Below are 25,402 nucleotides of genomic sequence, written 5' to 3'. Positions count from 1 at the left end.
GTAGAAGCTGTGGTTTTCTCTGCAGGCCCAGGCACACACTCACTCAAAGCCCACACATAAGATTACTGCTAAATTCAATCAACTCTTTCCGTCTCTCACACTGTGTGACGTCCTGAGGAGAACCGACTCAACTGCACGTTTCACAGTTCAAAGGAAAAGCAGCAAAAACTCAATAAAGCAATTGACCTGAACCAGATTGCTATGGATTTGTATCCTGATTCATCGGTTTAATTAATCTCGTCTTTTTTAGGAGGAGAACACACACCGATGCATGCATGCACACACGCTCAAACAAATTACACAGAGTAGGTGCCCTTGAGAAGGGGCCCAAAATTCTGCATTTACTGTTAACGCTGGACCGAAACTAGTGGAGCTCATCAGATTATGGATTATTTAAGAGCCACCAGTCGAGGACAATCATTCAGCATCTGCTGGACTGGTGAACAAAAATATCCCGTCTCACCTGAAGCTTTGATGCGTTTGTGCTCGACTTCCAGTGTTCATGGACTTACAGACATTACATCTCTGATCATAGCGTGTTCACACTGATTCTTACTGCCTGTTGTCGGCTTGAGGCAGTTTGTACCATGATGCAATTGAGGACAGTCTTGTGCAAAACATTATTGCTTTATTTCATATTCAAGAATGAGGCATGAGGAGAAAGATTTACTTCACACTAAATGATTTTACAAACATAAGAATTCAAATTTCAAAGAATCTATATATGTCGTCCATATGAATCTGAAAAAGTGACATCGGAGTTTGGTTTACACAAATATTTCTGCACCAGAAGAGTCAAATACTACAAACATATGAAGCCCTATGCTTTGTGTACAAACGCTACAAAGTACAGAGGGAACATTCATGATATCTAGAATGCGTCAAGATTCACACATCTTGGTAAACAGTCAAAAGGTCAGTGTGCTCGTCGGGTAAACAAACAGCTTATTCTGGTCTGGACTCTTTACTTTGCACATATGATGCAGGCTTGGTTAATAAACAGGTGACATGCAAGGTTAAACAAATGCAACAGGAACGGTATGAATCATAAATGTGGTCCAGACTGATTCATAGTGGACACGAATCAGTCTGGGACAATCTGTGCTGTTTAAATGGTCACTATTTGTAATAGCAATGCAGCACAGATTGCACTCGGAGGTCTTTGAGGTACATTGTAGTAAAAAAATAAAATAACAATTTTCCTGTGCTTCCACAATTGTGAAGCGAAGACATAGAGCCATCCCCACAACTTTGAACAGATCTTGATAAACGGACGCGACAGGAAAAATGACATCATCTAACCATTTCTCTATGGATACTTCAAACAGATGTAGGCATCTAAAGAGAATACTGCCTTAGTATTCGGATATAGGACCAATGAAAGCTGGCAGGCATTCAGTTTGAGCAGCCGTCTCTCGTTTTCACAAACCATATTTAAAGTGACGAGTGGTTAGAACAGTGTGTGTGAGTGTAAAAAAAAAATCAGCAACTCCAAAGGAGATTCAGTGACAACACAGAAAGGTCATTAAAAAGTAAAACAACATCCAATCAGAGGAAACTGAGTCCTATGAATAAATAGATTGTTTTAATCTGCAACAAAAACAAGGGTTTGGTCACCTGTGTGAAATCAGACTGAAGTGTTACTTTGAAATCCTCCACCGCTGTGAGTTAAACCCAAAGTGAAAACCCGATACTGCTCCACCTGTTTTCTATTGTGTGCACATTGTTCAAAGTGAACGTTTAAAGTAAAAACTATTTCTGCTCTAAAAGAAATTGTAAGAAGAAGAAAGCAACTCGCTGAGCAGAAGTCTACTCTGAACTCAACGAGATGCCGTGGCAAAATAAAAAAGCGACATGAACCGTTAACAGCTGGAACAAAATAAGTTAGTTTTGTACACAAACATTCGCTGGTGTTTTTATTAATTTAAAATCCTATGAGAAAACTTCTACTGACGTAATACACTCGGGTGCGTCCTTTGAGTTTGGTCATGACAATGTCTGAACTGGTACTCAAACTGGCTCGTAAGTGCATGTCGATGGCTCAGAACCAGTTCATCCAAACAGGTTGGACAGCGGCCGGGTTCGCAGAGGGCTGCTGGGCGTCTCCCCGCTTCTCCCCACCTCCGCGGGGTCCCTGAAAGAGGCGCTGTGGATGATCTGCGCTCGGTGGCAGCCTCGATGCAGCCGTGCGTTCAGCCGGCTCAGGGACGTCTTCCTCTGCATCCCCCCTCCCTTGGTCTTCCCGGTCGCAGCTGCGTCCTCCGCTGCCTCGGCGGGGGGGCTCAGGAGCCGCAGAGGATTCAGATTGCCAGGGAGCACTCTGGGAAACCGCCAGCCACGCCCTCCACTGCGGCTGCAGTTGGGGTTTCCCCTGCCTGACTCGGGTCCTGGTGAGAGGACCAGTCCCTCCTCCCGGAGGTCAGCGGCCAGTGATGGGGGCAGGTACTGGATGGCCCGCCTCCCACCATAATCTCGAGCGTCAGGGTCCGCCTCCCAGTCAGACAGCAACACACGAACAGCCTGTCAATCACAGCACATGAAGAGGCACCGAGATTTGTCTGATAGCTACGCTCTACGTCTGGGAATTCCTGTACAGTTTTGTTTTTCCTTATTTTGTCTTCATCAGTTTACGGTTCCATTTATAGAGTGATACGGAAACATTTAGTATGTTGTGAGCAGGAATTCCATCCGAAATGTTGGTGTATATAAAACAGGAGACAAAATACAAAAACATCTCTCTCTTATTTAGCATTTTTATTTATTCTTTCTGTTGATCAATTTAATTTTGTATTGAGTTCATGAAAAACTGTCCATGTTTGCGATCACACACTAGTTAATTAATTTATGCTTAAATACTAATTAATTAACACAAAAAAGTTGGCTTGGAACAAAAGTGTCTCTTACTGGAAAGGTCATTCTCGGTCTGCGCACACTGGAGACTCCAAGTTTCTCAATCACACTTATTGAATTCGCAATTTGGATCAGGATTGACGTCTAAATCGCAATGTTACAAGCTGTGTTTTATACACTGTCGCCTAAAATATCATTTTCAAAAGATCAGCTGTCGGGCGATGATACACAAACACCGCTGAAGAGTCAAACTCAAAAATCTGATCGTAAAAATGAGAAGGAAACAAAACCAAACCGCTTTAAAGTGGATGGCTTGAGTTTACACTCAGGTCAAGTTCATGAAGCTTTCAAAGTGAATGTCAGGTAAAGGTGTTGTCCTTTTCTGGACACACATCCTGGTAAAGAGATCCTGCTGATTGTCTCCCTGGGGGAGGGGTTGTTACTTTTGGCTCCCTTTGAAGGGTTTTTAATGGGGGGGGGATTTTACTAATCAAATTGCATTGGGACCATTAAGGCAAACTTTAACTGGTTGGACTTGATTATCTTAAACAAATGACACACAGTAGAAGCAAAATGCATTCCCAAGTAAAAAAAAAAAAAAAAAAAAAAAAGATTGCTATTTCTGGCATTCAGTGAAAAATTCCTGGTCATTGACACTTTAAGAAACATAATTTTAAAAGACTGTGGATTTTATATTTACAAAATGTATGACCCCAAATAATAAGAAAAGATCTTTCCAAGTCATTGCGTGTAAAATACTTTGGCATTAATGAGCCCATCTGGAAGCAAACAGTGTGAATACAATTATCAAAACATGACACCACATCAGCGACACCACGCGCCATACCTGAGTGTGTCCGTGCATGGCGGCCAGGTGTAGCGGCGTGTAACCGGCGCTCGATCTCACGTTCACATTCACGGGTATGGCGTTCTCCTTGGCGAAGGCCAGCAGCCGGGAGAGCAGCTCAGCTTTACCCTGCTTGGCCGCCCAGTGGAGGCAGGTAAAGCCAGTCACAAAGTCTTTCTTAGCCACAAGGCAAGGCTCCACAATGAGCAAGGGCTGCAGGCTTTCCCACAGGCCTTCTGAGGCACACAGCATCCACTCGTGTTCCAGGGGGTCGAGGGTCACCGAGGCACAGTCCTCATCGGCGGCTGCAGACAAGAGGGATGTCGAATCGCCATCGCTCTTCGCAGAGTCCCGGAGGCGTGAACCGCGGCTGATCAGAGACCTCCGAACCTGCAGCGGAACAGAACACGGGATCAAAGCAGCTGCACGGGCGAAAGCGTCGCACCGTTCAATACAGGAGCCGATGATGATTAATGGTGATATAAATAGAACTCCTAGTTCTTACGATGCAAATTACACCAGAACTGTGAATAATGAAATGTTAAAATCTATCTACCTCATGATCAAGCCGTCATAAAATGTAGATTACGTCACTGACGCACGCTGTGGAGTCCCACACCATGAATATTAGATATGGCCAAACCCCAGATGGCGTCGCTCATTAGTCATCAATGGCCGGCCCTCGTAGCCGGGCTGAGACGCCGCTGAAGCGCCGGCTGCGACCTCCCTGGTCGCATTGCTGCCATGTTTTTAATTATTGTGTCAAACCGCCATTAAAAACAAAAAGAATATGACTTAAAAATATCCCACCTGAGGAGAGCTACTCATCATCAGCTCTATAAAGTTCCTGCGACTCCCCTTGGGCGTGCTCACGTCTCCAGCAGGGTCCAGCCCGTCCAATGTGCTGTCCTCAGACAGACAGCTGACCAGCACGGCTCGCTGGGAGCCCCTGGACACCCGACGTGTCCCTCTGACCTGCTGATTCTGGCAGCCCGCGGGGCGACCCTCAAGATCTGGCAGCCCAATTACCGGGGCCGACTCTCGCCGCCTCCTCTCCCTCAGCTTCACCGGCCCTCCTCCGCCGGAGACAGGAGTCATTGCGTTGGGTTTGTTATTCTGGGAGGGGGCTGCAGGTCGGTCATTGTCATTGGGCTGCTCATCCGGGCTGGTCGCCGAAGAGGTGGGGGCACCTGTGGAGCAAAGGGACACGAAGTCACCTCTCCATTGTGTGGAATGTGTGGAGATGGCCTACAATTCACTTTGTGTTGTAATCTTCAGTTATTCTAAACACGCTTTAGTCATTTTAAATATTTTATAAACAAAAAATATTATGATTCACGGTTCTAATAGTCAGATAAGGAAAGTTGCAGCAATTCAGGGAGCAAACTGAAAACAATGAAGCCAAATCTAGCAGCAGAAGAAGATCTAACATGACTGATTTGCACGGACGCACGCGTCGGTGAACGCACGGAGATTCTGTTAAATGGAATAACACGGACACGCACAGTGCGTGTCCCTCACCTGCTGCGGCTCTGATGCTCGGGTTGCCGTTCACATAGTTGTCGTCGTCTATCTCCGGGATATTCCCGTTGCATTCCGCGTAATCGCGGCCGCCCGCGTCCGCGCGCGTCGCCGACCTCACGCCGTCGTCGGCGTTTAAACACACAAATGTCACCCCGTTTTCCACTTTCACAAAGCCCACGCTGTCCACGACGCGTTTCAGGACCTCGTCATTCGACTGGTCACCCCCCCCGCAAATTGATAGGAAATGATCGATCAGCTCCATCTGTCGGACCCGCCCTCCTCCTTTCACGAGGAACTCCTGCACGGTTTGCTCCGTGCAATGCAACGCCGTCATCACGCCGAACAAAACAGAACGTAAAAGGTGGATCGACTTGGTTGCGGAATGACGTTTCAACGTGAGCCCATGTTTAAAGCCTTTCACTCAGGTCCGGATGACAGCATCTTCCTGCCTGCCTGGGTTCCTTCTATCCTCCGCTGGAAGTGTCGAGCTCTGGCCGGTAGGGGTCGCTCGAGCACGAAGCGGCCAAAAGGCTCACTCAGTGGAAAATCATGCTGCATTCGCGTGCACCTCGTAAACTTTGGGTATATTACGTTTAAATTCAACAAAGTGGTAAAATACCTTAGATTTTCTATTCGTTTGAAGCATAGATTGTGATGACAAGGCCTTAACGGAAGTATTAATGTACTTTTATCATCTGTAGTATATGATTCACTGATGATTTAAATGCTGTTGTAAGCAAGCCAGGCAAAAACGCATATACATTTGAAATAATTCTTAAAATTCTTGTTATTCCTCGCGAACCATCTCAGACTGTCACATAAAATAATAAAACCAAAATCATCGCAGGGAAGTTGTTGGATACAAAAAGCATTATATACATACATTTATTCAGCTAGAGAGTTTCCGACACTCATTGAAATGTTTAGCGTAGCGGCTGGGAAAATCAATTTGCGCTGTACCATTGTATCAAACGGGGGAGTTTAGTTTGTCACTACAGTAGATTAACATTGTTTGGCAATAATTTCCCATAAAATACTCTCCAATTATTATATCAAAAGCTTTATATTTGAATTCACCTCAATACATTTTCACAGTCTTGGTGTTTTAGCTTTAAAGAGTATTATAGTCTATTTTGTCCCCTTCATTCCTTCCTTATTTTGAGTAGTCTAGTTGTCCAGTTGTCGAGTTGTTGGAGCTTTTGAGGCGGTCCCCAACTGGGTTCTAAAAAGAAAAATAAAGGTTTCTTTCGCTGGTCACTTTTGTTTGATTGTATCTGACACTATCTAGGATATCATCCACAGGCTACATCTATGGCTTCTTCGGATGTTGCGCGACAACCGGTCAGTACTTTCTTTCATTTCATGTAGAAGTATCCGTTTTTATTCACTGTTGAACTGGGAGTGCCATTAAGCTAGCCACCGCTAGCCTTAGCCGATAGCGACTTCCAGGCTTTCAGTTCAATAAAAAACGCGAATATTCAAAGATCGTGACTGTATCGATCACAGAAAACATCTGCCGTTCGCACCTACGTAGATCCATAACGCCAAGCGGAACTTCTCATTTAATGCTTTCCACTTTTCAGGATGTATGACATCATGAACCAAAACACACCGCGGAGGGGGCGCTAGCTGGCTAGCTCGACGCTAACTTAGCCATTTAGCATTCAAAAGTTCTGACATTTTTTTTGATGCTTTTTTCTTTTTGGCAAACACTCCCTTGGACGAAAGGCCATGTTTCACATTCATGTGTTATGAGTGCTATGTTTTATATGCGAGTTAAATATGGCTCCTAATACTCTTAATTTCATACCTGATATTCAGGGAGTTGAGAGTGATGATAAGATGTGAGAATTGTCCAGCATCAATTTGGGGAACATATTTTAGCTGTCTGCACAAGTCTCAATGTAAATGGTTGCTGACCGTCAGTGGTTTATCAGAGGAAGCTTTAATTCATGAACAATACTGAAGTCGTTATTTACCAATTACATGGTAGAAATGTGTTCACAAGTAACGCCAGAGTCATTATTATTGTGTGTCCTCATGACAAATGGTCATTTTGTTATGCTGGAGGAAAGAAATGGCACGCGTGACGACTATTTCTAAAAGTTGATGCACTTACTTTTGATAATCGTGTTTATCTACAGATCATTTGTTTATTAGAGAACGACATTTTGTGCTACCTGTGCTGTTTCTCCCTCAGGATAAAGGAGCCCGGCCTTTGTCCCTCGCTGGCCACGTGGGCTTTGACAGCCTTCCCGATCAGCTTGTCAATAAGTCCATCTGTCAGGGCTTCTGCTTCAACATCCTCTGCATCGGTATACCAGTATACGTTGCTGAAACCCAGACACACACACAGAATACGAATACCATTATTACATGTACACACCCTCTTTGTTTTATTTGACCACCTTGATTTATTGCCGTGTTCTAATATTACAGCTCCTGTCCTCTGTAACTATAGTACATTGTGGTCTCATAGCAGTGCGTGTACTTGTACTAACTAATTATTAAAAACTGTGATGAGAAAGATGCTGCTGGTCCAGACCTCTCACCCAGCCGGGAAACGTTCCTTATCGAGCGTCCTCTCTGCGTCCCGGCTGACGTTAGTGATTCCGTGTTCAGCCAAAGTGTGAATTGAAGCTCGTTTGTTGGGGTCATCCTTCCCGCAGCATATTTATCTTTAGGGGTATTTCCTTTAAAGCCGTTTCTTCTTTGAATGCCAGTATGTGTGTCTCCACTAAGTCAAAGTTACAATGTTTTCTTTGTTTGTACCGACTCCAGGTGAAACTGGTATTGGCAAGTCGACCCTTATGGACACTTTGTTCAACACCAACTTTGAGAACTTTGAGTCATCCCACTTTGAGCCTCAGGTGAAGCTGCGGGCTCAAACCTATGACCTGCAGGAAAGTAACGTGCGACTGCGCCTCACTGTGGTCAACACCGTGGGCTTCGGGGACCAGATGAACAAGCAAGAGAGGTGAGCGCGTCTACGAGCGTATGTTTGACCACAGAGCCAAAAAGGTGTTCGAAAGAGGGAAGTATTAAACCTCTTGTTTTAAATGTGCAGTAACTGTGAACTAATCTGTTTGTATCATTCGCTAAACTCGAGTTTCTCATCCTCACTGCGTGTCTGCTCTTCAGCTATCAGCCGGTGGTGGACTACATCGACAGGCAGTTTGAAAGCTACCTGCAGGAGGAGCTCAAAATCAAGCGTTCCCTCCACAACTACCACGACTCTCGAGTCCATGCCTGCCTCTACTTCATCTCGCCCTCAGGTCATTCACTCAAATCCCTGGACTTGGTCACTATGAAGAAATTAGACAGCAAGGTACTGGTTGTGTGTGTGTGTGTGTGTGTGTGTGTGTGTGGAATGATTAGACTTATTTATTGATTTGTCAGTACATCCGGTGGTTTTTCAGTGTTTTCTTTGATATCAAATTTCTAAAGTACTATAGAATATTCAGATTTACTGTGCGTCCCTTCAACTTATTAATAGCAGACCCAGCTACTGTACAAAAAGTCAACTATAGCATACCAAAGGTTTTAAAGTATTCTGATACATGTAAATAGCTATAAAATATAGTTTGACAGAAACTATAATGGATGAATTCCACGCTACCTGTCTGTCCTTCAGGACGCTCGTCTCACCTTTTAAAATGAGGAATACATTAATTGAGCAGAGTTGTTGAACTGTTTACACAACGAACCCGAGGGATGAAGAAGTTTGTCGTTTTATAAACGTTCTGCAGCGTTGGAGGACGCCACATATTTGGAGCGACGACGCAGTGATCTGAAATGTATTTGCAGTTCTTGGCTTGATATTTTAAAATAGCCTTGTTAGTTCTTTGGCATTTTTTAGATGCTTGGATTTGAATTAGTTTGAACTGTATGTTTTTTTTGGGGGGGGGGGGGGGGGTAGGAGGACGAGGGATACTGAGAAATTAGATGTGAACATTAACTGAGAGCAGTAAACTGATGCTCATGTGATAATGGGAAGTGCTGAAGTAGAGACTGCGTGGTAGTTTCTAAACTTCCTTTTTGCGCCTGACTGTTGGGAGAGTTTCTCTGTCCAGCTGGTAAAATATCGCCTCCCCTCACTTTTGAAGTGGTCAGGAACTTTCCCATGCTCTCTGTGTGTAGGGGCTGCGTGTGTTTTCTTTATGTGTGATGTTGCTGCTCTAGAGTGTCAGTAACCCTGGATTTGTGCGTGTGAATGGAGCAGAGAAAGCAGTGGAATGTTGGAATGGCCTTTTGTGCCACTGTACAGATACACTGGGGGGAGCTGTGTGCTGAATATGCAGCTCGGACGGAGAGACATTCAGTCACTCCAACAGCTGTTGGAACAGATCTCCTAGCATTGTTTTGTTTCCCCTGCTGGGATCAGTCTGTGTGTGTGTGTGTGTGTGTGTGTGTGCGTGTGTGTTCTGGCCCAGAGGCTTGTCTATAGCAGCAGTAACTCATTCCAAGCCTCTCTTTTTGGACAACTAATGACAGACAGTCGTGGAATGTGGGATGACTTGGAGAGCTGAGGTGGTTGTCGGAGCAGAAGTAACATCACTAAGCCCAGTTTATATGTATATAACACGTAGCTGAAAGCAGTTTTAAAAAGTATTTAAATAAACAAATGTATTATTTATTTGAGCATCAAACATTAGGCATAAAGTCAATAAAAAATAAAATAACAATAAATAAAATAAACAAACACATTTTCATAAACATACATGATTAAGATGCTCAAAAGGAGTAGGATGAAGCGTGAACTTATAAAATCCTACCCCCCCTTCACCAACAGATCATCTGAAACCTTTCATATAACGTGTTTGCCCACACATATTAAACACCTCCATTGATCTCAACGCCTCAGTGTTCAAGTAAGTATTCAAACAAAATACATTTGTAAGTAGTACCTTTTACACATCTATATGTGCATATTTAGAAAATACCGCATATTTGTACTTTCTTTTAAAATTAATTATACTTTGACACAACTTCAATTCAATATCCAAGTTATTCCATAATTTTACATCACAGATGGAAATACAGAAGCCTTTTCTTACAGTTCGTATTTTATTTACCTTAACATTTCTCAGCCCTCTTAAGTTGTATCCTCCTTCCCTCTCAGTGAACATGATTTGCAAATGGCTCGGTAGTAATACTGTCTGAATAGTATTTTTGGTTGTATTGTGCCAGAGTGAGACTGATGTTGGATGCCTTTTTCTAATGTGACTTCGAGGGAGTTACGTTCCGAAGACCACATCGCTAAACCATTCCGTCGTTAAATGAAACCCCCCGTTGACGACACCTTGGCTGACATTTTGTGTCGTAAAAAAATATTTTACCCCACGATGCGTTTGCGATGCTTCCGGTAAATATCCCGCCTCCCGCCCAAAGAAAAGCTGGGATAGGCTCCAGCAACACCCGTGACCCGGAAGGCGGATAAAGCAGACATGAAAATGAATAATAAAAAGAATACCGGTGTGTTGCAAATTTTTCTCAGGAAGGAAGGAAAGGTTCAAAGGAGGGTTTAAATTTGTTTAGCTTGCATCGAGGAATTATTATTTTATTGTCTTATTTATTTATGTAGAAAAAAATATTCTAGTTGATTTGAGTGAGTTCAGTAAAAAGTTTGGCGCTACTGATCTGGTATTTAAATTTTTTTTTGCTCTAAATTTTATGAAGAAAAAAAAGTTTCATCTAATCAGTCAGCATCCATTTTTTTTACTCTAGGATTGGCTGATAATATTTGTAGGAGAGCGTTATTTTGTAAACGCAGATGAAGGTGTGTCCCGTCTCGCCGTAGGTGAACATCATCCCAGTGATTGCGAAAGCTGACACCATCAGCAAGACCGAGCTGCACAAGTTCAAGATCAAAATCATGAGTGAACTGGTCAGCAATGGAGTCCAGATCTACCAGTTCCCCCTCGACGACGAGACCGTCGCTAAGGTCAACACCACCATGAATGTAAGGAAACACACACCCACACTTTAGGATGTCCCCAGGATGCTTCGAGGCCAACTGCAATTATTTAAAAAACCCTAGAGGATATTTACAAACTGGGCCAACATTTTCACGCATCAGTTTTATTAAATGGTTGTCCTTTTTCATGTTTTGAAATGGAAACATGTTATAAGTGACACTAAAGATTATTCCTCTTCTCCATAATCTATCCCAAACGAGTTTTTCTCGGCTCACCAAAGGAATGGAAGATACATCAAACACGTATATTTGTTGCACAATGATTTGTGGCGACGCCTCTGGTTCCTAGTTGCTGTGTTGTGATTCCAGTCACGTCATAAGTCGATGCTTTTGCAGGGTCATTTGCCTTTTGCTGTCGTCGGCAGCACGGAGGAGGTCAGTGTTGGTAATAAGATGGTGAAGGCTCGTCAGTACCCCTGGGGCGTCGTACAAGGTGAGATAGCGTTTTATTTTTTTTTAGTGGGCTTGTATTGACAAAGATTTGGCTGCTAATTGTAGGAGCACATTCAATAACGGTCAACTTGACTTAATTGATTACGTGTCTTTTTAGCATCTGCATTGTTTCCACTGACAGTAAATGTAGCATGCAGAAATGAACCCTTGGCCGAAACCACTCGGTGTTCTAGATCTGAATTTTAAAATCACTTTGAACGTTTTCGAGCCTGATATTAAACCATTTTGTAGTAAAGTAAAAAAAAAAAAAAGACTTTAATAGAAATGTTGTATTATTAATATCAGCTGGATGGCTAACCCTTTTATTTGCCTCGTGTCTGCTGATGTGTGTGTCAGTGGAGAATGAGAATCACTGTGACTTTGTGAAGCTGAGGGAGATGCTGATCTGTGTTAACATGGAGGACCTGAGAGAGCAGACTCACACTCGCCACTACGAGCTGTACAGGCGCTGCAAACTGGAGGAGATGGGATTCAAAGACACGGGTCCAGAGTGTAAACCCGTCAGGTGAGCTGCAAACCCCAGCGACGCTCTGGTTCTTGAGCGTAATTGACCAGTCCGATTGAGTGTGTAAATGTGTGTGTGTGTGTCTGCAGCTTGCAGCAGACCTATGAGGTCAAGCGTCAGGAATTCTTGGTGGAGCTGCAGAAGCGCGAGGACGAGATGAGGCAAATGTTTGTGCAGCGGGTGAAGGAGAAGGAGTCCGAGCTGAAGGAGGCTGAGCGAGAGGTGCGGAGACGCAGGAACACAAAGTCAGCATCTGTTTGTTAAAATGGCCTCGCCGTTGCCGACGTTGTCCCCCGGGGCGGAGAGTTGCTGACTCAGCAGCTGCTCAGCGTTCTTTCCATTTCTTCCTTAAAGGAAAACCAACTGTTTCACACTTTACTTTTCCTTCTGTCGTCGATACGATTTTGGAAATCTGATTTCAACAATCTTTTTTTTTTTTTTGTCATTCCAACGTTTAAAAATATATTTTTCCTCCCGGTGAGATCCAATCATTTTAAAGTTTCATGTCTAATTTTGATTTGATGCAACAGCAAAACTACATTATGAGGGGAAGTCATTTTGTTTTCAACTGCGGAACTCTCCTTGTGTTGTAGCTGCAAAGTCGCTTCGAGCAGCTGAAGCGTCTCCACGGAGACGAGAAGGCAGCTCTGGAGGACAAGAAGAGGATCCTGGACGAGGACCAGAGCTCCTTCAGCAAGAGACGAGCTGCTGCCCAGCTCCTGCAGGCCCAGAACCTTACCGCCAATGGCAAGAAGGACAAGGACCGCAAGAAGTAAGCCCGGCTCTGCACCCACAACGCTAATGTTTGACACGCTGTAGGTTTGGGGATTAAATTAAGCATTCAATTGATAGAATTCTTGAATTTCATCTTGTGCAACGTCCTATTGTTCCAGTTCTGGCTTCATGTGAAGAGGGATCGGAAGCGCACATGACCAGTACAGCCAGTGGCGTCCTCCCCAGCCGGTCACAAACACCGGGCAGGAAAACCCCCACACAAACCAGCAGCGTGCACGTGATTTTCTGCCAAAGTGCCATGACTGTATTCAAGAATTCTGTGCACACTTTCTTCAATGTTATTTCTAATCTTTGTGTTTTATACCTTATGTGTAATATTTTATATTTATCCTCTCATCGTGATATAAAACCTTTATTTTCCGTATACGTACCTCTATACGCTGAGGGACATCGAGGGCGTTGGTTCTCGCGCAGCCGCCTCCCCTGGTGCTCAACGATTGGTACAAACGAGCCGTTGGTGGCTTGACTGCCTGCCAGAGGTCGAGCACACGGTGCCTCCGCTGAGGACGTGGTCAAACATCCGTTTGAATTTATCACCAAAGCCCTTTTCACTGATTTTAAATCCATATCTGAAAAGGATTCGTTCGTTCATCATAAACACACGGTCGCAGGACGTTGTAATAATTCGTCGTGTAGTTTTTGTGTTACGCTTTTCCTCTCGGCACCAGCATAACAGAAACCAGCAGGATCCGCACTGGTTCTCCTGCGCTTTAAAGGGAAAGAGTTTTTTAATGAGCTTTTAACTTCTACCCATCTGCAGTTTTTAGGAGGGTGAGGCTGAAGCGTGGCTTCGGATCAGGTACATATTACTTCATATATTTATATAAAATGTATTCCCGACACAAACAATCTGACTGAGGAGAGCTGACATGTCGATGCATTTGTGACTTTATATTATTTCTTGCTTGCTTCACTGGGAAGTCATGAGATGGGTTTACATCTCGCAGCATTTATAACAGCAGAGTAAACCAGGCCACTGGTTCTGTTTCCCAGTCGAGTGTTATTAAAACATATTTTCCTCACAATGCTGCCACTTTATTATTTCTCTAAGAGCTTCCGATGTATCGGTGCCTTATATGTGTGAAGCGTACGCACCGATGCCTGTTGGAGATTTTGTACGACGCTTGTATTTAAGGACTAAACAGTGTTATCTGGGAGCTTCTTTTCATTCTAAATAAATAATTGTATTTTTGACACGATCCTCTCTGCTTGTCTGTTTTTTTTAATGTCTGCTGGTTATAGTCCTGGCCCGAGGCAAGTTTTCATGTCCATCGAATTAAATATGCCAGGACAGCTGGAATGATTGCCAGGTTCATAGGAGGATTTAGGAGACGGCAGTAGCTGTCACTTCTTGTGATCTGAATGCACCAAGCCGCCCGCTCTCTATCTCTCTCTCTCTGGGGCGTTTTGTTTCCTGCTGTCTCGCCCACCGCCTCCGTTAGCCTTCTTGCGACTCAGATAGAAAGATAGACGGGTCCATTCGTCAAGTCACTGCCGGGGCCTGCAGCACCCTGAGAACAACCGTTTCTTCAACGCAGGTTATGGTGGGAGGTGTGTGTGTGTGTGTGTGTGTGTGTGATCCAACACCTTCAGCCGGTTTCTGGGAGCTGAGGGAATTCTCCCAGTATTCCTGCCGGTGAGGAAAATCACTGCCTTGCAAAAATCTGAAAAATACAAATTCACCGACTTGTCTCCAGCCTCACCTTAAAATAAAATAGCAGTTTGAGTTTGTGTCAAGTGTTCCTGTGTGTACTTTACATTCGAGATAGTTGTCAAAGTGCATATGTTTCACGTACACACACACACACACACATACCCTTGTCACCTTTTTCTAGTCACTCTAAATGCAAATGGGGGTGATCATCGGAGACAGGCCCGGCTGCTGGAGAGACGAGGTTGTCATTTAACGGGAGTGCTGGAGACACTCTGAAATTACCAATCACGCACCTCACTTATGCACAGTGTTGGCTTGAGAACCGGAGAGATGGAAGCAGAGAAGAGGGAGAAAAATGGAAAGAAGCGAGGGAACGATGAAACACGGGGAGTCTTGCTTTCATTTCTAAATGTCTCATGAAAACTCCACAAACGATTTAATTTATTGAAATCAGAGCCTCGGTAATCATTTATAAACGACACGATGCTGTACCACAGTGACACAGGTAAGATGCTGCCACTATGTTCTTAATAATAGCAGCATAATAATCTGTGACCTGGAGTGTTTTCATGAATTCATAACGAGCACATTACAAATAGAGGCTATAAGGATGAACTGAAAGAGCAGCTTAAAAACCCTGCTGGGCTGTAGACAAATTGTTTTCAGCCACCCTCTGTGTAAACTCCATCGTCTCCATTATGAAGCTGCAGGTCGATGCAAAGGAAACACTGGAAAATCTCTTTTAAAACAAAGGCATTTATTGCGAAAAATGCACTTGACATGGAAAAAACAATCAAATCAGCGACGGGTCATCAGTACAAGACGATGTGTAATGATCACATGGTAGAGCGCGCTGGGCATGGCCAGCACAGAGCATGACTTCAATGGCACAAAAGGCCTATAAATATTCTGCACAATATAGAATTATATATATGTATATATATATATTCTTTTTTTTTTTCAGTATCTCTTGCTGTGTTCAACCAGACTCCTGATGCAACCCCAAACTCATTTCATAAAGTTCTTTTTTTTATTATTATTATGTAAAGAGCTACATACAGAGGCCCTCTCCCCCTCACGCACACTCACAAACACACACTCAAACACACAAAGTATCCATAGGAACAAATATGGCCGACATCTAATTCAAGATGGGTACGGTGTCCCAGGAAGGACCAAAAAAGGAGTGGATAGAAATTTTTGTATCAAGTCCAATGAAAAATTGCTTTGTAATAAAATGCTTCAGGTTGTGTTCACATCCACTGGAAATTACCGCTGGCTTGCCCACATATTTTAAGCCATCGCCGACCTCCTGAGTGGTATTTACAACTAGGAAGCTGAGCCGAAAGACAAACTTACATCACAAGAAGAAAAAACACGAATGAGAGGGAACATTAGATCAAGGTATTTGATGTAAAGTGACCACTGTGCTGTGGTTTCATTCCTGACGTTTCGACTGTTCACGGCATTAACCAAACCCCCCCCCCCCCCAAAAAAAACGATGTAAACTGGAGGACTTGTGCTTAACCGCATTTCTCTCAGTAGAAATAAGAGTCCTCTACTTCGCACACAAACAAACACATGAGAAACATGTTGTTGTTGTTTTTTTTCCGGGTGCAGAGCTGTTCTGGGATCTGCTGGCTTTTGCCATTGAACAGATGACAAAAAAATATTATCAAACAGAGCTGTGAGGAAAAACAACCAGCAGGCTCATTGTACCAATAAGAAAGTAAAGCAGAGATGCAAGACAGCTTGTAGACGTGTTGGCATTTGTAGGCACTGGGGTACGACTGACAGCTTTTAAAGGCCAATGCAGATATTTTTGTCTCAGGCTCAGCATAACCAAGTTCTTCGTCCAAAAATCTGACATTTGGACGTTTACTTCATGTCAAATAAACGGTACATTTATTTACCTGAAGTGCTCGATTGACACATATTCAGTACACATCTGTTATAGGATTGAATAAATAGACAAAAGTTGTCAATTAAAGATTACAAATCAAACCGAATTTGGACTGAGAAGAAACGCATGTCAGCCTAGCCTTGATGTTTCATGTGTGACAGACAGCAGTTGCGCTGCGACCTGCTGGAGGGGGAAAAAAAACAAAACGTTTTAATCTAGTGTTTCTGGTTTCATCTGTTGCTCCAGATGGACAGAATTACCCATAATGCACTGCCAGCTACCAGAATATGAAGGCAGAGCATGATAACTGTCTCCGCAACAAATCTACGTTTCTTCACAAGGTGGAGTTGCTGTCATCAAAAGTAAAAACTTCTTGTGCTTCTTTAAATTGTACTTAAAAGCGTAACATTTGACACCTAATTGCTTACTTGCTCATTTAATCTTAAACCAACAAGCATTTGTTGTCTTGTGCTTGTTTCAAATTCTCACATCTTCAGCAGCCTCATATGGGACTAAGGAATGAACCAAACTGTTCTGATGTGCTTCGTTGTCTGACACAATGACAGCAAGCCCCCAGTTGTGTCGCTTTTTCTATCTGGACTTTTGTAAGTTTCTCCAGCCAATGAGATTCCAAACCCAATGAAGACACCTGTATGCTCAGCCAATGAGTGAGCCTCACCTGTGAGCACCATGGACAGTAGGTGTGCTTCATTCTGGTCCAAAGAGGTGAGGAAAACCTTTCATGCCCTTTAACTTTCGCACACGCACACATGCACACACGCACACACACACACACACACACACACACACACACACACACACACACACACACACACACACACACACACACACACACACACACACACACAGTTAGCGAGTCAAGCGCAGAGTTGCACTGTGCTTTCTACCTTCAGAAACAAGGAAAAGGTTTGGATGGTCGTGACTGGATGTGAACTCAACAAGCCTGGATCCAGGACGTGGATATTCACAAAGCCGACTGACTGCACACTGAAAGCATACAAAAGTACTCGTTAAAGTACTCATTAAAGTACTCGTTAAAGGTCGACAACATCAGGTTAAAGGTGGCCAAAGGTTGGCAGTTGTGTGATGAGAGTCCCTGCCTTCTCCTTTATATCTTCCCACAAGCATCGGACCCGCCCACATTTGGTTTCAACATATTGCTGCATACAAATTACTCTCGGCAGGAATTACTGCCAGTTAGTCATCTTTGTGACACAATGCATCAAATTTGCAATAGGACATTCATTGATTAATTCATTAGTAATTTCATTTTTGGTTGGCTAATTATTTTTACATTTCAAACTAGGCTGGATTAAGATTTTTCATTTCCCTTCCATAAAAGTTTGTGTCTGAAAAGGATGTGACAAGTAGCAGCAAAGATTATTATTTTGTCAAATAAATAGTAATTGAGTGTGCAGTAATATTATTGTATCAAACATTACCAAGTGCATTCTTGGTCTCTGAAATCTCATAAAGAATATCAAAAGATTTTTACCAATACAAATGACTTCTGTAAAGAGTTTTCCTACATTCAGCGAGCCAGTTTAAGCAGTTCAACCCAGCTGTGTGTGGTCTACAAAGAACACATTTAAAATGACTTTTAAAACAATATAAGATACATAAATAGCAAAATGAATCAGCTAATATTTTACTTTTTGTACCATTTAAAAAAAAAAAAAAGAGAGATTCCTGTGATGGATCATCACAGCGTGACTAATTTGGGACGACACAAACCTCTCTCTCTCTATATATAAAAAAACAATGTGACATGCATTGTAAACACATATACATTGTGTCGAATGAGAAACTCATGAGCTCACAAATGAGACATGAAAGTGGGTTTAAACTAATTCTGGAGTGCAGGCTCGCACAGTTCCCTCGCCACCTGGCCTTTAGTCTTCACCTTTCTAACAAAGAAAGCACCCGAATTCGGGTTCTGAGGTCTCAGTGGAAAGAGGAGATAATGCCTTTTGTGCAAATGCTTGCTGGTGGATGATGCCGAGGAGGAGAACCAGGAGGCGGGGCTTGTCTTTGTGTGCTCTTTGAGTCTGTGTGGTTTCAGTAGTCAACATCACAGGGTCCGGACCGTGCATCAGGCCAAACGCATCCTAGGAGATGAAAGAAGGAAAAACCCGCCCTGCTTCCTGTGTGGCTGTTTGAAGCCGAGGCCAGCGTTCCCGTAGGTGTTGGTGTGCGAATGAGTTGGACCGATATGGGTTTTGGTTTTAAAGATTTCTAAAATCATATACTGACGTTTTGTGCCAATATTTAGCTTTACTTTGAGTACTTAAATATGTATAATTTCCAGTGTTTCCTTAAGCGACGGAACCCCCCCCAAAAAACTGTCTTTTGGCATCCAGACCTTTTAAAGCAAATTCATGACTGTTTAATAAAAAAAATAAAAAATACTTCAAGGAAACCCAATGCCGGTCCACTGCTTGTGTATGTAGCTGTGTGTGTGCTTTGTGACTCAGAAACAGGAACAGTGTGTGTCGTTTAGTCCACTTTTTCCAGTTCAGAAAGTCTCAACGAAGCTGCTGGGAAACAGGCCGGTCTGTCCCGTTCTCTGCAGGGTGCCTTTGTACCAGCCGTCCTCCCTCTTCTTATGGACAAAAACCACATCCCCTTCCCGCAGCTCAATCTCTGCCTCGCTCTGGGGCGGGTAGGGCACCACCACGCGATACCTAAAATACAGAGAGGGAGATATAACACACACACACACACACACACTGCGTGGGGGGCAACATCATACGCAGGCAGAAGTATCTGAATGAATTAAGTCAGAGACGGTATCAGAGGTGTGCATTATGGGTAATGTTTTTGTGTATGCCCACCTCTCTCTGGACAGGGGTTTGGGTTCAGGCCGCAGGACCATCAGAGCGTTGCCAGTGCGTGTCGCCGGGGGCGACCGGGGGAAATTGGTGTCCAGGGAACCGGACTTCCTGTGTAGAGGCGCCAGTCCAATTGCTCCTCCCATGTCGCTCTCGATTGGACAGGAGCCTGCTCGCCCCTGCGATGCCATTGGACAGGAACCTGAGCGGGTATGATAGTGGTGGTGTGGATGAGGGGTCAGGTCGGTGACCACGGCGCCCCGGCCGGCCAACGTGGGCTCGTGGGTGGGCGGGGAGGAGGGAGGCGAGCGAGGCTTCTTCTTTGCTGCCGCCCCCGACAAGAGTTTCAACAGGCCCCCTGCTTTCCTCTCCTTCTGAGGGCGGATGAAGCAAGAGAGAGGGAAAGAGAGAGGAGCGAGACAACAAACATTTGCTGGTGAGGTGGAATCTCGGTTTCATAAGCGCTATCCTGAAAACCGACAGGGTGGTAATGAAAGTGTTGGCCTTGTAAACAAAACGTCTGCAGAACGTTTGCCACGACGGAGCACACACTCCCAGCACGAGTCAGACTCAAACAGTTGACTATTAGCTCCACATGACGGGAGGAGGAGAACTGCTAACAAAGGCATAATTGTTTTCTGGGCACCAGTAAAGCCGTCTGAAGGACAGTGAGGACATGAAGGACATGTCTCCTACATGCTCCATCAAAAGATCAGGAACACTGAAGTCGGTTCTCGCTGTTGAAACGAACACAGCTATTAAGGTCGCTGCCTTCATTTCTGCTCATATTGAAACAGGACTCAGCATGTCAGTAAGTTAAATAATTAAAAAAAAAATTCTAGATGGCGCCAGGTTTACTGTTTCCACTTGCTACAAGTATTATTGTAGATTAAATGCCGTTTAGGTCTTTTAGATTTTAAAATTAGCCCTCGTAGAGCAATGTCATGGTTGATTTATAATGAGCAGAGAGCTCACAGCCATCATATCAAAATAAAAAAAGGGTATTGATTATGGATTTCAGGGTTTCTTGGTACAAATGAAGGTAGATTCCAGCTAAGCTTTTTTGAGGTTTATTTGTGGGAGAGTTGAATGCTGTCTGAAACGGACAAAAGAGCTCAGTCATTGCAACGTGGATCAATAATGAGCATGTCTGAGCATAATCGATTGTTTCTGTGGACTCCTGAAGCCTTCATGTCTGCGCCCGCTCATCCCTAGCTGCTTCTTTTACATAAGATCTGTTTGCTTTACATTCATTTTGCATCTCACACCATCTCTGCAGCACCGTGGTGAACTGTCATCACAGCAGCACATAGCTGTAAAACTGGAAGTACCGATACACACTGTTCTGTTGGTATTTGTCAAAAAAAAAAAGCCCTGTGATGTGCTGAGTCAGGACGACTGGAGAGAGGAAGGTCCTTATAAAAATAGGTGAATGTAAATGCAAAGCCCCAAAACGTGAAAGCAAGGAAATCGTAGAGAACTGTTAAGCCTCTAGAGTTAAAAACAAAAAACAAAACCTAAAGACACTTTCTGCTTCCATAAGAGGTGCCCAAAAATAGTTGAATTTACATTTGTTTTATCATGACAACTCTGGAAAGTATCTGAAACCACACCACATTCAGACTTTTCACATTTCTTCCACACCCCATCACAGAAACACGTATGAAGATAGTGGAACGACAGATCACATGAGAAAAACACTCAGAGAGCGCAGACCTCCGCCAAGCAGCTCATTCCCCTCCTAATTAGATTTACAACGTCCACATGGCGATCTGGATCATCACCAAAAGGCTCTAAATTGTTCTCGGTATCTTTATACACCAACCATGAAAAGTGAAAGTGAATCAGAGTTTATGTGTATTTTTGACTGAGTTTTGAATCCATAAATGTGGTTTTAATGTTGAATATTGTTTCCTGACCTTATTCTGGATCGCATCCAGAAGACATGTTGCATGATAGTGCATATCGGACCCCTTTACACACTATTTGTGTCAGGAAGATGCACACAAGCGCTCCAGGTGGAGCCAACATCAAGTTGATGGCTTTCAACAACTTCCTTTTTTGTCAGAGGAGACTTCTTCACCCTCCCAGAAATGTTTCTCTCTGTACCCAGGATGAAATCAATCAATACTGATTGGTTGCAAAAAAAAGAAATCTTACATTTCACCCAAATTATAAAAACAATATTTAATATATATAATATATAAACATGCTCAAGAATACTGTCCTGCCCATCATCATATCTGACAGTCATGCTGCACCAGAATGATTATTGTTAGACGACTAACCCAGGCCTAAGTCATCCAGAACCCTGGAAATGCATCAACCAGTACACTTGATTTGTCCTGCCACTAACATATAACTACATTTTGATCAAATAAACAATACATATTCATCAAATAATCTATTACTTTTATGCATAATAATATATTAATCAATTCTGTATGAGAAAGTGCAGCAGCATATAGTCATGTCTGAGAGGCTTACAGCACCAAAACATTATCAGTAGTTATAAAAGTTGCATTGTTCTTGTATTGATGGTCCTGCAGTAGTCCGACATTTAAAGTCACAGTTCTGGTATCTCTTATGGTATAAAATATAATACACCCACTATCCATAATGAAAATTAGAATTAAATGAAATGAGTCAACCTCTAAGTGAACTGAAATGTTATCAAATGAGCGATTGACACTTATGAGTTCTTATCCTGTTTAAGGAGAAACAAAAAGTTCTAGTTCTAATAGCCAGCGCTGGTACGGAGGTGTGATGAAAGTGCTGACAGTGCAAGACAGCCTGCTTAGCAGATGCTCTGTAGAAAACAAACAGCAGTCCTTACTTTAGAGGGCTTTAGTGATTTGCATTATCTTAAATACAAAGGCCCTTTATATTCTGTAAATCTGCCGAAGATGACTGTCTGCAGCGAACAGCACATGAAACACTGATTCCGCATATGTAAATAAAGCTACTTGGAATTTTGATTTGGTAGAGGGAGGAGACGATGCAGGGGAAAAAGAAAGACGAACAAAAAGGAAGAAAATGGTTAGAAATTAAGGATAGAGTGAAAGGTGTCGAGGGCGTGATGAAAATACAATCAGAAACAAAGAAAACAAACAGAAAAAAGGGGGATGTAGAAAAGGAGATAGGGAAGGATGGAGGTCAGGTTGAAAGGGTTAGGAAAGGTAAAATAATTGCTTCCTCTTTTTCTCTCATCTCCAGGTTTAAAGGCTGAATCTGCCTCATGCCATCTTGTTGTTCCAAAATCTACCAGCAGGTGGAAGCACTGACTCACAGTGCAATCCGTCACACACTGGGGCTAATTCATCTTTACAACACCCTGGCAGGAAGCTGGGCAGGTTTCTTTCTTCTTCCATGTTGTTTTGTGCAGTGGCGAGCGCAGCTGAGATGACGCGCTCAATAAAAATACGAAAAAGAACTCAAGAACTCAAAGAAATCCAAGCGTGAAATAAGGACAAACGCCGGTATACCAAAATGCGCTCATTGCTTGAATGAAGGCGACTCCACATTCTGCTGGACGTGATTCTAGTCCTCATCTCATAGCTGTTAGTTTGGTGGTTCGTCAGTACGTGGAACATGTGCAGAAATTGACAAGACGGTCCTGACACTGATTAAAAACATTAATATCATCAAACTCAAGGCCTAAAATATATATAGTCTGGAACATTTTTCAGGCTGCAGACGCTTCTGACAGCCACTCAGATGGCCCTAAGCGTGCAAACGTCTTGTAACCATCTACAAAACACATCTCAATGTCCAACATGATGCGTGTCTGCGATGCAGGCTGCTCACTAGACAGCGTGGCAGCGTGTTGCACGGAGACTGTCCTAACTGTGTCTGTCAGACAGTCATCATGGCCGTTTCATCATACTGTCTGCACCTCCTCAAGCCAGCCTGACCTCAAACCCGACGTTCTTGCTCTCCAAAGCTACACGAGGGTAAGTGCAGCGAAGGAGGAGGAGGCGATAGAGACAGTCCTTTCTCGCCAGCACTCAATTTATTTGAATGGGGTCGCTTTTAACTACTGCCATAAAACACACAGGATCCAGGATCGTAATCTTTTCAGCGCGTCGACGATTCATCCATTTTGAGAAGTTGTTTTGGGGTAGATTAGCAACTCATTACTGCAGATTAAGGAAGGCCATCATTTAAGAGTTATAGACCGCTGAAAAATCCCTCTAAAGCGATTCTAATGATTTCATTCATTCATTCATTCATTCATTTACCAACCGCTTTGTCCGTTATCAGGACGCGGGCCAAGCTGGAGCCTATCTCAGCAGTCAATGGGCGAGAGACGGGGCAACACAGAGACAGACAATCAGACATACACACACCTACGGACAATTTAGCGTCACCAATCAGCCTAGGCTGCATGTTTTTGGTGGTGGAAGGAAGCCGGAGAACCCGGAGAGAACCCACGCAGACACGGGGAGAACATGCAAACTCCTCACAGAAAGGCCACAAGACGGATTCAAACCCCACGACCTCCTTGCTGTGAGGCAACAGCGCTTACCACTGCGCCACCGGACCAAACAAAACAAAAAAAGAAAGTATTGGAGGGAAGTTACTTTAAAATCAGGATGTGATGGACTGAATTCAAACGCAGTACCCTCAATGGACTCGTTCACACATGCGTGAGTTGTGTATCATTCATAATCCTGAATCCCGAGTGTGTTGATGTATAGAAGGACGACGGCTGCTGTCCTGCAGTCCACGAGCTGCTAGTCAGATAGCCACAGATTATCTGTCCCAGACACTGGAGCAAAACAGTGCAACAAATGAAGGATGCCAGCGTTCAGTGCCTTCTTGGCCTAATTTTACTGCCACAGCTTTAAAACCACGGCTCTCATAACACGCAGGAGGACATGTGGCATCAGCGTAAAGTTAATTAAACCGACATTCATTCGTCTTCATTTCAAAATGAATAAAACCTCTGGGATTAAAAGAGATGGAGTTGGTGATCACCTTTTCGGCTTTGGGTGCGAGGACGCCCTGAGTGGAGACGTGGGAGGGGCCCGGAAACGGCGGCTGCAGGGGACCTGCTGGCCCCCCATTGAGGAGCACTGCTGACATGTTGGGAGGCGTGAGGCAAGAGAGGGGGGAGGAGAGCGGCAGCAGGGGCCGCGAAGCAGGAGAAGAGAGCGGCGAGGGCCCTAAACTGGGCCCCGGAGACACCATGGAGAGAGGACGCCCTGGCTGGCCAGGGCAGCGCGAGGGGGATGAACTTTGAGAACGCAGGGGGGAAGTAGCCACTGCGGGTCGCTCTGGGCTCCCAGCAGGGGGGCTGCGGACTAAAACAGACACAGACACATTGCCGTGATTGTGAGGCTTCATCATCATCATCATCATATAAGAGCATCCTAGTGGTGGAGGGTGGAGAATATGCACCAAAAGTAATCTGTGGTGTGAACATCTGTATGGAGCAACCTCCAACTGCTTAAAAACACACACTCAAACTTGAGAGAGTTCAGTGTCGACACGGCGATAAATAATCTGATCCCACAGTGAATAATCTGAACGCAACTTGATCCTGAACAAACTGCTTGCAAGAAAATATGAACGGACTGTTCCTGAGTTTTAGTTGCACGAGGACATTTGGTGCTCGTGAAGACAAGACAGGCATGCAGACGCACATAAGCATGCAGATATGAGCACACACACACACGCACACACACACAGCCACCTGCTCATACACTGCAGCAAAAAAGCCACAGAGAGGCAAGCTGGTCATGTGATAAAACCACTAAGCGCCCAAACTATGCACATACTTTATTTTGTAATGGAGACCAGATGTGTGTGTGTGTGTGTGTGAGAGAGAGAGAGAGAGATAGATGAAAAGAGAGGGAAACAGGAAGAAAAAGAAAGAGGTGGATGGAGAGAGTCATGGAGGTCTGTCATTACGCCCCCATAAAACAAAAAGTGCAGTGATGTCATTCTGCTGTGTGTTTGTGTGTCTGCGCATTGACTCATACATGCAGTATGTGCATGTGGGAAAGCATGTGTGTGTGTGTGTGTGTGTGTGTTATT

The 25,402-nt window shown here is 43.9% G+C and overlaps 3 protein-coding genes across 3 annotated transcripts in view; 1 reads left to right on the top strand and 2 right to left on the bottom strand.

Annotated features, from left to right (window-relative positions):
* Positions 1-2,052: 2,052 nt before the first annotated feature.
* sowahca (sosondowah ankyrin repeat domain family Ca) lies at positions 2,053-5,555 on the bottom strand. Its single transcript, XM_068746740.1, has 4 exons — positions 5,219-5,555; positions 4,508-4,887; positions 3,698-4,087; positions 2,053-2,520 (listed from the first exon to the last, which is right to left on the bottom strand). Exons 1-4 carry the CDS (start codon positions 5,553-5,555, stop codon positions 2,053-2,055), a joined length of 1,575 nt encoding a protein of 524 aa, XP_068602841.1.
* A 977-nt stretch (positions 5,556-6,532) lies between these two features.
* septin10 (septin 10) lies at positions 6,533-14,144 on the top strand. The gene is made up of 10 exons (XM_068746780.1): positions 6,533-6,562; positions 7,422-7,536; positions 8,003-8,198; positions 8,363-8,549; positions 11,022-11,183; positions 11,535-11,631; positions 11,988-12,156; positions 12,246-12,378; positions 12,750-12,928; positions 13,050-14,144. Exons 1-10 carry the CDS (start codon positions 6,533-6,535, stop codon positions 13,063-13,065), a joined length of 1,284 nt encoding a protein of 427 aa, XP_068602881.1. The 3' UTR covers positions 13,066-14,144.
* A 4,352-nt stretch (positions 14,145-18,496) lies between these two features.
* The window catches only part of LOC137902087 (E3 ubiquitin-protein ligase SH3RF3-like), a 67,760-nt gene continuing 60,854 nt past the window's right edge, over positions 18,497-25,402 (bottom strand). The window contains exons 8-10 of the mRNA XM_068746141.1: positions 24,341-24,666; positions 19,364-19,734; positions 18,497-19,213 (exon numbers count right to left, since the gene is read on the bottom strand). Of these exons, the coding sequence (XP_068602242.1) occupies positions 19,045-19,213; positions 19,364-19,734; positions 24,341-24,666 (866 nt within the window). The 3' untranslated portion in view covers positions 18,497-19,044. The remainder of the gene's footprint in view (positions 19,214-19,363; positions 19,735-24,340; positions 24,667-25,402) is intronic.

This window comes from Brachionichthys hirsutus, chromosome 12 (genome assembly GCF_040956055.1).
Source record: "Brachionichthys hirsutus isolate HB-005 chromosome 12, CSIRO-AGI_Bhir_v1, whole genome shotgun sequence".
NCBI classification, from domain to species: Eukaryota; Metazoa; Chordata; class Actinopteri; order Lophiiformes; family Brachionichthyidae; genus Brachionichthys; species Brachionichthys hirsutus.
Note: the sequence above shows the minus strand (reverse complement) of the source record. Positions and strands in the feature narration are given on the sequence as shown.